At 47.0% G+C, this 14,219-nt stretch overlaps 1 protein-coding gene across 7 annotated transcripts in view; it reads left to right on the top strand.

Moving 5' to 3' along the window:
- CRACR2A (calcium release activated channel regulator 2A) overlaps window positions 1-14,219 on the top strand; it is a 137,807-nt gene that overhangs the window by 72,300 nt on the left and 51,288 nt on the right. For all 7 annotated transcript variants that reach the window (XM_030321457.1, XM_030321456.1, XM_030321453.1 and 4 more), the window contains one exon: window positions 1,252-1,398. In XM_030321457.1, coding sequence (XP_030177317.1) covers window positions 1,252-1,398 — 147 coding nt within the window. The remainder of the gene's footprint in view (window positions 1-1,251; window positions 1,399-14,219) is intronic.

Below are 14,219 nucleotides of genomic sequence, written 5' to 3'. Positions count from 1 at the left end.
TAATGTTTATTTATTTTTGAGAGAGAGAGTGTGAGCAGGGGAGGGGCAGAGAGAGAGGGAGACAGAATCCATAGCCGGCTCCAGGCTCTAAGCTGTCAGCACAGAGCCTGACGCAGGGCTTGAACCCATGAGCCACGAGATCATGACCTGAGCCAAAGTCAGATTCTTCACTAACTGAGCCACCCAGGCACCCTTCAAATGTCACTTCTCAGGCAAGCTTCTCAAATATAGCACTTGTTACACAAGAACAAAGGATCTTATTCTTTATCCTGAGGGTTCCTGGTTGTAGCTCCCCTCAGATCATGGTGGTTTTAGAATTTCATGGGTTACAGGTCGGACCGCTGTTCTGGCTCAGTTTGATGGTCGGCTGTTTCTCCAGAGAGGGAGAGCATGGTCCGCGGGGTGCGCCACTGCCTCCGTCCTCCCATCACTGATCAGTGTGGCCCTGTGAGTCTCTCCTGCTCTCCAGTGCACACCTGCCCTGTGTGCCTCTTAGCCAGGGGCAGTGGGGGTGGCAGTGGCTCTGGACATGTCACTCTGTGTCTTTGTCTGTCTGCCTGCCCGTGTCCCTGCCAACTTTCTACTTGTCTTGCCCTGTGTGCACACACATCCTGCAGATTTGCACCTTCCCTTCCTTTCTCCTGTCACTCATTCCTGGTGCCACCAGGCCCCAGTGGGGTGCTGCATATTCTCCTCCATTCCCCGCAGTGACAATTGCTTTCTGCCATCCATCAGATGGCATGTCTTTACCTCTCAGCTGTGAGGACCATCCTTCCTGGGGCGACAGGCTCTCTCCTTTAGCTCCATGGCGTTTGTCCTCACATGCACCAGGCTCCTGTCCTCTCTCCTCTTCCTGACATTCTGAGATGCTCCCAGCACGTGGCCTTGCACAGTCAGCACCACCAGCCCCTGGGGAAAACCAGAGCGTGGAAGCAGTGAAGGGTGCGGTTAAGGAGGCGAGGACAGAAGCCAGACAGCCTGAGTTTGACTCTTGACCCTGTCATTCAGCAGCTGAGTGATCTGAGACAGCTCACCTCACCCTCTTCTGGGGGTAGTAGAGCACCATCCTGGTAGGTTACTGTGAGGGTCAAATAGGCCGATGTACATAGAGTACCTAGCATACAGGAGGCACTCAATACATGCTAGCCACTCCTGTCATGATCATGACAACGGTGTTCTGGCTGTCCCTTTCACATCTGGGAAGCTCAGTGTTTGCATGCTCTGACATCAGTGTCCCCCTTTCTGTCGCAGTGAAAGTGATATCAAGCAAGTCTGGCTGCAGCTGAAGAAGGACGAGCCTCACTTACTGTCCAACTTCGAGGACTTCCTGACCAGGACCTTCTCTCAGCTCCAGGAAGCTCATGAAGAGAAGAATGAACTGGAGTGCGCCCTGAAAAAGTGAGTACCCAGCCTCAGCCATTCTCTGTTCCTATGTGTGGCAAACAGAAGCAGAAGGTGCGCTTTCTCATATTCCATGAAGCCTCCTTGTCACTGTCTGCCAGAGTGGGGCCCGGGCCCTATGGCGGCCGTGATATATAGATACTGTCAAGCCCTTGCTCACTTTTATCAGGCCCTCAACATATGCTAGGCACTATTCTAAATATGCACACCACCTCATTTGGACCATTCACTGTATTTTTTTTCAAGTGCATTTATTTATTTTGAGAGAGAGAGAGCATAAGTGACTGGGGGAGGGGTGGAGACTGAGAGAGCAGGGGAGGGGCAGAGAGACAGGGAGAGAGAGAATTCTAAGCAGGCTCCTCGCTGTCAGCACAGAGCCCCACGCAGGGCTCGATCCCACAAACTGTGACATCATGGCCTGAGCCGAAATCAAGAGTCAGATGCTTAACTGACTGAGCCACCCAGGTGCCCCCTGGACTATTCACTGTTACTCACACTTTATAGATATGGAAATCGAGGTACTGAAAGGTGAATGACAGGCCCCAGGACATGCAGCTTGTAAGTGGCAGGGCCAGCATTCAGGGTGAGATAGCCTGGCCCCTGAGACTGCACAGGGAGGGTTCCATAGCCTGCCCCCCCCCCCCCCCGGCTCTAGACCTGCCCTTGGTCCCACTGAGTACCATCCTGACCACTGTCGGGAGCATCACACCCTCACATCTCTCCTGCCATCTCCTGGCCACCAGGGCCTCTGCAGTAACTAGTGGTTTCTAGTGCTCCCCCTTTGCTTGGAGAAAGCATCCCAGCATGAACCTGAAGCCAACCTGAGTCAGCCTTGTGCCACAGCCGTGGGGCCACATAAATGCTCGTCCACCTGTGAGAATGGTATGCCATTGGGGTACCACACTTGTCCCTACTCATCAAGTGTACGTTACAGCAGTGAGCTCACATTTTGTGAAGCCTGGTGTAACCAAGAATGGTTCCTAATCCTGAAGGTGTGGCCGAAGTACCAGGCTGGGTTTGGGCAGCACTGAAGTGGTCCTCCGGGTGACTGCACATGCTCTTGTCCCTGCCCAAAAATCGCTCCTATGGCATGGGCAGCCTCAACAGTCCTAATGCAGACCACAGGCCCCTCCTTGCGAAGCTCCTGGTGCCCAGCACCACGCCCTGGGGCTGGGGCTTCAGAGTCTATACTGACATGGCCCTGGGGAAAGCACGCAAGCCCCTGATTTAGAAAGAGACCACCACATGTCTGTGTCTTACTGTGTAGATCAGTTGTCCACACATTGCCCTGAACTCCTTCGCATCTTGTGTCACCCCCAGATCAACTCTAAAAATTACTTGTTGGGGTCCACCGGGTATACACAGGTCTGGAAAAAAGGACCTTTAAGAGCCTGAGTTATGAAAAAATTGTGGCCAAATAATACCGGGGAAAGCACAGTTTGGCTGGAGGAGTGTTATGAATATTCTGGGCAGAGGCCCCAAGGCTCAGAGAAAAGAAGGATTGAGAGTATACTTCTATATAGTTTTTAGCTGATTAAGTTGTGACTCAGGCAGATCTGAGTTTGCATCTTGGCTTTGCTCCTTAATAGCTGTGTGACTCAGGCTAAGTTACTTAACCTCTCTGAGTCTCAGCTTCCTTATGTGTAAGATAGGGATGATAATAAAATACTGGCACATAATAAGTAGTCAAAGGATGCTAAAATAATAATACTTACCATTTTAAATAAGTATGTTTGTCAGTATTAGAGGATTTGCCTGGTTAAAGTGAAGAGTTTGAGCCTGGATATGACCAGTGGTGAGGTTTAAAGATCCCTTTACCCTTCCAGACAACATGGTATACAGCCAGTAGCATTGGCATCACCTAGAACTTTCTTTGGGATGCAGAACCTCAGGTCTCACCCCAACCCTACTGATTCTGCATTGTAACAAGATACCCAGATGCTTTGTGTGTGGGTCTGAGAAGTGGGGAGCTGGGAATCAGGAGCTCTGGATTGAAGTTATGTGTGGCTCTCCAACCAGCTAGCTCTGTGACCTTGCTCAAATCTTTTGGTCTCTCTGAGCTATGGTTTTCTCACCAGTAAAATAAGGGGCTGTTTTAGTTTCTGACTCTCCCTGCAACCCCACTTTCCTCTGACCCCAGCGTTGCTCACCCTGAGGAGCCACAGAAAAAGTCAGGTGGTGCCTCCCAGAGAAGAGGGTGCTCTTCTCTCTAAGGAAGGTGAGAGGAGTCACAGCCTGAATGGGCAGGCAGCGACCCAGCTCATGGCCTGGAATCTTCACTGTAGGATGCTTCTCTGCTGGCCTGCACTCCCACAGGGAGAGGCCAGCGCTCTTGACTTGTTTCAGAGCTGGTTAGCCCTCACATTCATCTTAAAGTGACCTCGTTTAGTGCTTTTGCCCTCATTTAATGACTATTAAAGAGTTCTTGAGATGAAAGCCAAGGTCACTCTTGGCTGCATGTGCAAAACTAGCTCAGCCAAAGGTTCCAGTGGATTATCCTTGCCAGGTGCATCTGCCCTGGGTCAGCCGATGGAAGCCCCCTCCTGGCTGGAGAGCTGTGGTAGGATTAGGGGTCCCCGGAGCTCCCTAGCCCACCTCAGGGGTGTTCTCTGGGTGCAGAACCAGAGACCGCAGGCTGTAGTGAGCAGAGCACTAAAATCGCTCAGGAGAAACCCAAGCTCTTGCCCAGGCACTGCCACTGACCAGACGTGTGACCTTGGGCAGCTTGCTTTATCTCTCTGTGTGTCGGTGTCCTCCCTGGTGACCTGAGAAAATAGGTGTGGTGTTTTTTACACTTTTTGTGATTGTGAGTCACCAGAAGAAATGCATTTGACTTTGCAACTCGCATACACTTCTGTGTGTGGGTAACTGAACATTTCCTGAAATGGAGCTCATGCTTCCTGCATGTGATGTACTCTGATATTCTCTATTAGAGCCTCTTTTATTCTCTTGTCTTCTGTTAAAGAAACCAGAAAGGTTGATCACATCAGGGCTTCTGGGTTGTGACTGAAGCAGCTGATCTACAGGGGCTCTTGCAGCTCAGCTGTCAAAGAAGCAAACAGGAAATCCTGATAACGTATAGACTATTTCAATGGGAGGCTTGACGAATAGCCCAGGGTGAGGTTAAGTGATTCTGAGACATCATCGAGGAGATGAATTTGGAGGTTTGGGGATGTGTGCGGGAGGGGCATGTCCAGGCATCAGTGAGGGGGGAGAATGGAAGCTCTCGGAATGGCCCGATTCAGGCTGGAGTCGGGGGGATCCTGAGGACGGTCTGAACCCCTCCCAGTCTCCTCCGCAACTGGTTTTTCAGTGTGGGGTATAACATGTTGACTCCACAAGGCCAACGAACGCCTGTCCCAGACATGGCTCAAGTCATTGCCACTGTGTGTCCCCTCCCCCCCCAGGCTAGGCACCCAGGACACAGGGTGTCCTCGTAGCTCGCCTTAACAAGCACTTACTCTGTGCCAGTCTCTGAGTTAGGCAAATAGAACACAGAGTCCTCATCTTGAGGAGTTTGTGATCGCACTGATAAGGTCGAGCTCATGCTCATAAAAATTCTGCAACAAAGCCAACCAGAGAATTCGTACCGTTGAAACGCTAGACAGCGCTGACATAGGCAGCAGAGGCTTTTGCTTCCTCCTCCTTTTCCAAACCACACACCTTGTTTATCCCTCCTGTGGAGCCCAGAGAACATGGGACTGACTGGTGGGGGCGGGGGGAGGGTCCTGTCCCAGCTCCCCAGGCTGAGTCATGTCCCTCAGGGATTCAGTTCTGCTGCAGTGAGTGAACCAGGTCTGCTCTGGCTTCTGGGAGGGAGGGCTGTGCAGCTGGCCTGAGCACCTAGGGAAAGCTCCTGAGAGCTGGTGTCAGGAGACCAGGGGCCCTCCTTACCTCACTGCCCTGGATTGTTTTTACAATCTGTATATTGGGAATAGGGGGAAAAGGCAAGTCTGGGAGCACTCAGTCTCTCACCCCTTGTCCCTTGGAGTGGAGCTTGAGTCAGATCTTTGATACAATGTTCGACTCTGTTGCGTGTTCACTGGGAAGAAGCCACGGCCCATGGGGCAAGGTGGGGACATGGTCAAATGCACAAACCTGGGGCCAAAGCCCAGTTCTCCTGTTGAACTTCAGAACCTACAGGAGCCTCCACATCTCTCTTAGGAAGTGGAGGCCAGACGAATGGAGCCACGCTCCTTGGTCCACTGCGCAGAAGTTCAGAGAACTTCACATTTAGCGTGATTAATATGGCTTAGGCTTCGGAAGAACTTCTGACTATCAGAATTATGAAGTGCTTTGCCATGGAAAACATCTTCCCAATCACCTTTTCCTGGGTGGGGGGGGGGGGGAAGCTTCAGCTTTCCAGGGGATGGAGAGCGATACTGTCTAGAGGCAGCAATAGATTCAGACCTTTTGCCAGAATCACTAGTGGAAGTTAGGGCCCCACCCAGGAAAGTCTGATTTATTTGGGCTGGGTTGGGGGCTCAAAGTCTGCATTTAAAAAGTATCCTTAGGAATTCTGACTTTTGACCAGGGTTGGAATCTGCTGGATGCATGGACTTGATTGGCCCCTTACCAGGATCTAATCCTGAGGCTGAGGGTAAGGATGAATTAGGTGGTGTCTGGAGAGTGCTTTGAACTCTTGGTAGAAAAGTGCTTTCTAGATCAAAGGCAGGTTGTGGCTGTGCTCTGCGTACTCAGTCGTCTGCAGCTCAGTAGCCTGGAAGGCCACCCAGGCTGCCTATTTCACATCACTGGTGGACCACACTTGGCTTTGACAAACATATCAGCACCCATCAGGGCCACATTGGAATCAGTTCCTCATCTGTACAGTCTTTCTCATCCAACTGAGTCAGGCCTCATGCAGCTTCTTGAGGGCATGGGGGCCCTTAAGTTGCATCCCCTGCCCAGCCATTCTCTAGGCACTTTCTGTCCAGAGTGATTTCCCTGGGTTCTGGGACAGTGTTCAGACCAGGAGGGAATGTGTCTCATAGCCTGACAGTCTCAGCTATGATACCTGCTGCTCTGACATAAGCCTGAGAACTGGGATTCTATGATATGAAGCTTCAGGGACATGAGAGTCTCTGGGGGAAGAGGGGGTCATTGTTTCCTTGGCCTTGCCTCCAGATATGGCAGCAAATACTGCAGCATATATATGGCGTGTGGCCCTTACATTCCATCTGTGAAGGACTTTATCTGCATGGTTCTCCAATGTTAGCTTCCTTCAGAATTACAAGAGGATCTTGGTTAAAGGTAGATTCTTAGGTCTCTCCCCCAGAGGGTTTAGATCAGTATGTCTTGGGGAGGGAGCCCAAGAATGTTCATCTTAGCATACATCCCAGTGGTTCTGATGCACGCAGGCTACACACCACACTTTAAATTTTTTTTTTTTTTTAGTGTTTATTTTATTTTTGAGAGAGAGAGAGAGAGAGAGAGAGCACGTGTGCAAGCAAGGGAGGGGCAGAGAGAGAGAGAGGGAGACATAGAATCTGAAACAGGCTTCAGGCTCTGAGCTCTCAGCACAGAGCCCGACATGGGGCTTGAACCCACGAACCGTGAGATCATGACCTAAGCCTGAGTCAGACACTTAACCGACTGAGCCACTCAGGTGCCCCAGCACTTTGAAAAAATGCTGCTCTAGCCTCTACATTTTTCCAAAATGTATCAGTCTGCAAAAAGCACGATCCAGGGTGTCCTTCCAGTCTGGGATTTTAGTCTCTTTCTTAAGGTGAAGATAAGTTTTTGGTGAGGGCTCTAGGTAATGATGCTATGGCTTAGTCAGGCACATGTTTTTTATCGGTATATTATTATCTGAGGCAGAAGCACATTTTTATCTGAGAGCAGATTGAAAGGTGAGGACTGTTTGTGCTCTGTGTACACCCTGGGCATGATTTGTAAACCTGACTAATCAAGAATGGGTTGCTTTATAGGATGGGATAAAGCAGCAAAGTTGGTTTATACAAGGCAGGAGAATCTAATTAGGGAGAAACCATCCATCTTGAAAATCCAATTGGCGATTATAGAGCCTGCAGAATTTTGTACAAATTCTGATGTTTTCCCGTCATTCAGCTCCACTCCAGTCGTGTGTGTGTGTGTGTGTGTGTGTGTGTGTGTGCGTGTGCGTGACAGAGACAGACAAACAGACACAGAGACAGACACAGAGACAGAGAGAGGGAGGCTGTTAGAGAGACTGAGAGAGACTCTGAAGATTTTTCTAGTAAGAATTCTCTTTGCTGTCTGGAGACTGCAGCTGCCTGAAGCAGGTGGCAGGGGGCAGCGGTGAGCCTGAATCCCTCATGTACCTTTCTCATCCCAGCCACTAAGTAGGCTGAGCCTGAACGTGCTTCCATTTTCTTCTCTGGCAAATAGCAGACTCCTTGAGAATTTTCTGGCCCAGGATCTTCACTCTGTGCTCAGTACACATGGGGGAGATGGGTGGGAGACATGGGAAAAAGGGTCAGGCCCTTCTGGTAATCTTGGCCTTCTCCAGTCCTGGTGGGGCACCTACTCTGGTTCACACTCACTCTACAATCGAAAGACTCCAGATGGGATTTGGATTGTTGATGATCCTGAGCACAAATGTATGGAGTTACCAGTGTAGACACTCAGGATGCTTGGGAAGACACTGTGGTGTCATGGACGGAACAGGAGACTGGGACTCAAGGCCTGGCTTCTCCCCTGTACTCAGACCTGGACTATCCAGATGCCCACAGACAGGTTACTTCCTTGCTTTGACCCTCGTTTTCTTCATGTTAAACTCAGTCTATGATGAGGAGGGGGATTCTTCCTCTCTTCACATCTGCCTTTCACCAGATTGTGCAAACTAAGAGACATACTGATCAGACCACTGCCCCGCCCACATGGAGACACGTCAAATCAGAATGGTTAGTCTCCAAGGCCAAAGGCATTTCTAGGTTCTGCCTTGAGTTCAAGCTTCTGAAATTTATTGAAAGTGTAGAAAAATGCCATTTGTCCAAGGTCAAGACTACACCTTTAGGGAAAGAAGAAGCTACCTTTTTCCCGAAATGATTTCAGCACCTCCTGCCTAGAATCTAGAAGGTTAACCAGATGACTTTCTGAGACCCTCTGAAATCTGAAGGGATTCTGTTCCTAAGTGCAGGCAAAAAGGAACGAGGGAACGGGAAAGAGATATTTTGACCAGCAGTATTCTATAGTAGGAAGGCCTTGGCCCGTGTGTCATTAGCTGGAACCCCAGTGGTACTGAGTATTAATGCTTTCCTCCAGTGTGGTACCTTAACTCTCAGTGTGCAAATCACTTTGTGAAGGTTAATTAATTTTCACAGTCCCTGTGGGAACCTGGCAGGGTAAGTTAATTGCTAACTACATCTCGCCTTCCAATTCCCTGCAAATAATCTGTAAAGGTCTCTCTGAACCTAAGCCTTGTACTTACATGAGAATCACTATAATCCCCACCCCTACTTCCTTCCCCCACATCCCACCCTGAATCTTCAATATCACGCACATGTGTATATGCACACACACGCTTAAGGGCCTCCTTTAGACAAGGGGCATCTTCTACAGTTAGACACCCTGGGTGGCATTCTGCCCACTATGCTGGACCTGGGCTTTTCATCCTGGCTTTCACTAGGACTCATTCTTTCATATCCATCATGCCCTATGGTATCCTCAGTATATAATTGTTGCTTCTTCCCTTCACAGTTGAAAATCTCCCTTTTCTGGACTCAGCCCCTCTTAACTTATTCCCAGAGAACTCTGTCATCCTCCACACTACTAGAGTAAGGGGCTTTTTCCACTTCCTTCCAGGAAGGGCTCTCTTGTCACAGAGTTATTATCAGCCAGAGCCCAGGAAGGCATAGCAGGGTGGGGTCTACTCCACAGTATGTGGCTTTTTCTTCTGTTCCTTTCCTCTATGCCACGTTAGCGTTGGACTTGGTGTTCTTAGATGCTAAAGTCCTGGTGTACAGAGCCCATTCCATAAGTCTAAATTATTTTACCTAGAGTGTTACTTTACAAAGGGCTTATCGAGTACTTAATGTTGATGTCTCCCTCCTTCCATGCTTTGTCTTCTCTCCTGAGCCACCTCAGGTCTTGTCCTTCCCCAAGTCTTCTGTTCCCTGATGTTGCCCTATTCTCTCACACCCCTGTTGCTGCATCATTCCCCTTCAGTCTCTACTTGCCCCTTGGCTGAAATTTGAAGGAATTAGAAAGCAGCAGCTCTCAAAAGGGTGTCAAAAACCCCTGGAGAATCAGAGAACTCATTTACTTAGAATGTATTAAATGCATACTATCTGCTCCCTATTGTGCTAAATAATTCCACATGCATTATCTTATTTAAACCTCACAACTTCTCTATAAAGTAGGTATTAACCATCTGATTTTCCAGATACAGAAAACCTCAGGCCCACTGAGGATATGTGACTTATCCAAGGCCAGAAAGCTTGTAGATATCAAAATCAGGATTTGAACCACAGCCTTTTTACTCTGGGTCTAATGAATTCTGAGACAACCATAGCTGTCAGCAGGGGGATTATAACCTAGACTACACTGGAATATGCTAGAGGCACTATCCAGCCATTATACAGAAAGAGCAAGAAAGCAAGAATAAATACTGGTGCTCATAACTCCTTTGCTGCCTTCTTTCTACATTTGTTTCTCTGTCTCACTGAGACTTCATGTCTCTTTCTCTTCCTTTCCTTTCATCTCCCTATTCTCTGTCCCTCCTCCCCCTATAGCTCAAAATGACTAGGCACAGATAGCAGACAGGGGATAATTAAATAAACACTGGGTTGTTGGGGAGTGTTTTAAGGATGACTAATAGAAGATAAACTGGATATTTATGCCCACAAGTTATTAATAGCTCAGAGAGCTCTATTCCAGATTGCTGCCCTTGTCTCTTTCAATATTTTTACCAATGGCAAAAACAAAGGGAGATAAGGAAGAATATTTTGTAGTAATAAAAAAAGTTCCATCCACAAAGAAGATACAACAGATATAAACTTTTATGCATCAAACAACATAGCAGCAAAATAGATAAGGCAAAAACTTTTAGAAAAACAGAAAATTTGATAAAAACAGACTTTAGAGGACTTTAACAAACTTATCTAGGATTTGATACATTAGGCAAAAAGTACAATATGTATGTAAAATATTTATTTAAATTTTTTTTTCAGCGTTTATTTATTTTTGGGACAGAGAGAGACAGAGCATGAACGGGGGAGGGGCAGAGAGAGAGGGAGACACAGAATCGGAAACAGGCTCCAGGCTCTGAGCCATCAGCCCAGAGCCTGACGCGGGGCTCGAACTCATGGACCGCGAGATCATGACCTGGCTGAAGTCGGACGCTCAACCGACTGCGCCACCCAGGCGCCCCAAATATTTAAAACTGTCAACCAGCAAGCTTAATTTAAGAGATAAATGTAGAGCTGTACACCTCACAGTAGAATACACATTCTCCTCATGGAAGTTATGCAAACATTGATCATGTTTTTGGCTACAAAGCAAAGGTTAATAGGTTCCAAAAAGTAGATACCTTACTAGTATATTATTTTTACTATAATACAATTATTTTACTGTAATACTATAATACTATAATATAAAAACAGCAGTTTTTATATTAGAAACACTCTTCTGAATAACTCTCAGATGAATTAAATTGTCAAAACCAACATATTATTTAGCTTACATTATGACTGAAATTTTTAAATATCAACAAAGCTTGGAAGGTCATTGAGTACACTAGATGACCAGTTGGGATCTATTAAGATAATGTCAGCCTGGAAAGATGGACTGAATCTAACAGAATTACATCCGAGCTCTTGTTCTGGTGTCTAAAAAGCCAGTGACAGAAACACAAGGTGGAAGAGATATGATTCAGTAGCACCATCTTTAAAAGAAAAACAATCACACAGACTTAAGATTTAGAGGTTTTAGTTGACGAATGGGTTCAGCATTCGTCAACTGTGATGTGGCTGCCAAGAAAAGTTAATGTGATCTCAGGCTGCATGAATAGATATGCAGTGTCGAGAACAAGAGAGGTATAGTCCAGCTCTAAACTCTGCTAATCAGACTTGATACACTGGGCATTCAGTCTGGGGCTCCATGGCTTGAGGAAGCTAAATCAGGGCACATTCAGAGAAAAGTAAAGAGAAAGGTGAAGGGACTTACAAAAAAGAAGAAGAAAGTCCATGTGAGACGTGGTTGGAGAAAGTGGAGAGGCATGGCATGAACCCAAGCAACCCCTTGAAGTCTTAATGCTGTTTTCAAATATATAAAGGGTTTTTATGCAGAGGAGAGATAAGGTCATAGAAAGATATATTTCTGTGAGTCAGAATATTCCAAAGATGAAAGAGCTGTTTAGAGATCCAGCCAAGTTCCCTATTGCTGGAGGTGTTTTAACCTACTTTGGGTAAATACATGGCGGGGACATTGTGGCAAGGATTTTAGCACTGGGAAAATAGGTGATTGGATCAGATGAAACTTTCAATTCTGAAATTCTTCAGTTCTTCTGGAATCTGGTATTCCTCCAGTATGGTCCTTCCATGGGCTACTGAGTTAGGTATCCCAAGTCTTAAATTTGATTTTATACACATTTTCAGCATTCACATTTTGAGCACAGACCCTGTGGGTGAGAAAAATGTCTGAGTGTTCCTAACCTAGTTGAGACAGCATAAACCCAGGTGAAACAGTTTTTGAGGATTTTATTTATTTTTTTTAATGTTTATTTATTTTGAGAGAGAGAGAACATGCATGAGCAGGGGAGGGGCAGAGAGAGAGGAAGAGAGAGAATCCCAAGCAGGTTCCACACTGTCAGCACAGAGCCTGATGTGGAGCTTAATCCCACGAACCGTGAGATCATGACCTGAGCTGAAGTCAAATGCTTAACCAACTGAGCCACACAGGCACCCCAGTTTTTCAGGATTTTAAAAGCAAATGTTCATTGAAAGACATTTGATATTCTAAGAGTTCAGAGAAGAGACAGTGAGGATTAGAATAGGTGAGGAAATCCTCATAGAGAAGACTAAAAAGTGTAGGTGTGCATCAGGCAATATGAGTGGTTTTAGAAATTGTGGCAATATAGATGTATATAATAAGCAGACGTAATTGGTTGCCTCTTTCCTTTGGTGGAGGAATATGGTGTGCCCGCTGGAACAGCACATGCCACATGTGCAGACCTTTTTAGAGTGTCTCTCCCTGTTACTGTTCTCACGGCCACTGCAGAGCTCTCCGCAGACACAGGCTTCGGGCTCAGTGGCTCCTGCTCACACACAGCCTGCGTCTCTAATGGATTGATCTGACAGGCGCTTTTATGGACGAAGCTTTCCGCTCTTCATCTTCCTGATTGCTTCTCACCTTTACCAAACCCAGCAGCACTTTTATCCTTGAAACTAAGACCTTCCTCCCCCTTGGGGAGCAATGGCCCTTGCCCTCCACAGCCATGACAGTAATTACAATAATAAATAATCCCTTATATTTATTTAGGGCTTTGCAGTTCCAAATGCTTTTCACGCCAGCTCTCTTGTTTGTTTGTCATGCCGGTGCTATGAGGCACTCCGGGCGGGTGCTCCTCTGGGACATAACGAGGTCAGAATGCTCAAGGTCACACTGAGAATATGAGCAGGTCTTCTGAGCCCTGAGCTGGTTTAATGCTATGAATGATGTGAACAGCACCATGATGCTCCCCATTCCTAGGGCTCGTGTGTCTGACCCAGGCTGGTCATGAATCAGTCAGTTCTTGGGGCACCTGGGTGGCTCAGTCTGTAAAGCGTCCAACTTCAGGTCAGGTCGAGATCTCACGGTTTGTGAGTTCGAGCCCCGCATCGGGCTCTCTGCTATCAGCACGGAGCCTACTTTGGATCCTCTGTCTCCCTCTCTTTCTGCCTCTCCCCCATTCTCTTTCTCTGTCTCTCAAAATAAATAAACATTAAAAAAAAATGAGTCAGTCTTTGTGGGATTCATCTTCTGAAAGCCTTTGGGCCTGGCCCGGGTCCCCTAGGATGCCAACTGTATTCTAAAGCATTTCCAGAGGGTTGGTTTCACAGATAAGTCTGGTTGAGCTGGACCTAGATGCATTGAGGCCCACCTGGAACCCCTGGGCTTCTCTGCAGTGGACCCAGCCTTTGTCAACGAGGGCTAGAAGTAGGCACCATTCAGCAGCTACCTCTGCCTTCCCCCCATTTGTTTTTTAGCAGTCTGCAAAATTACTTACTTCATGACGAGTGAACTGACATGTGGGCATGAAAAACAGTTTATTAATTTAATCAAATAAAACTTAGAGCAAAGTTAATGTAACGCAGCTAATGATAGTGTAGAATTGGTTATTAAGCACAATGGTAAACAGCTTCTATGGATGACTGTAATTAGTATTACTTTATCAGAGAAAATCAGTTTTTAAATTTCTCCCATCTCACTTTATTAGGTCTTCAGTATTTATGTAGTTGGAGTCACTGTCTAAAGTTATCTAGCACCTGAATTTCTTCAAGCATAGGAAGATGATTGCAGGGACCAAGTGAAGACTTTCTTTCTGAAAGTCCCTTGAACCAATATTCATTTCTGTCCTTGAACTGTTCCTATTCAACAGCCAGTGCCTTTGCTCCTCATTCCCCTCTATATTTCTTTGTATTTATTATGGGTTAGCTCATAACCAGCTCATAACCAAAACATCTGTCATTTACCAAGAAGGGATTTCTTACTGTTAGCCAGCAAGATATTTCCTACACCCAGGATGGTAAACACAGGCTCCAGCTCATGGAAGTCTTGGAGAGCTGTCACCTTTTGTGCTCAGCAAAAGTATGGCCATTGCCATACTCACTCAAAGGATTTCTGGTCTTAGGGGTATG

The sequence above is a fragment of the Lynx canadensis genome, chromosome B4, assembly GCF_007474595.2.
Source record: "Lynx canadensis isolate LIC74 chromosome B4, mLynCan4.pri.v2, whole genome shotgun sequence".
Taxonomy (NCBI): domain Eukaryota; kingdom Metazoa; phylum Chordata; class Mammalia; order Carnivora; family Felidae; genus Lynx; species Lynx canadensis.
This window is presented reverse-complemented; position numbering and strand designations above follow the sequence as displayed.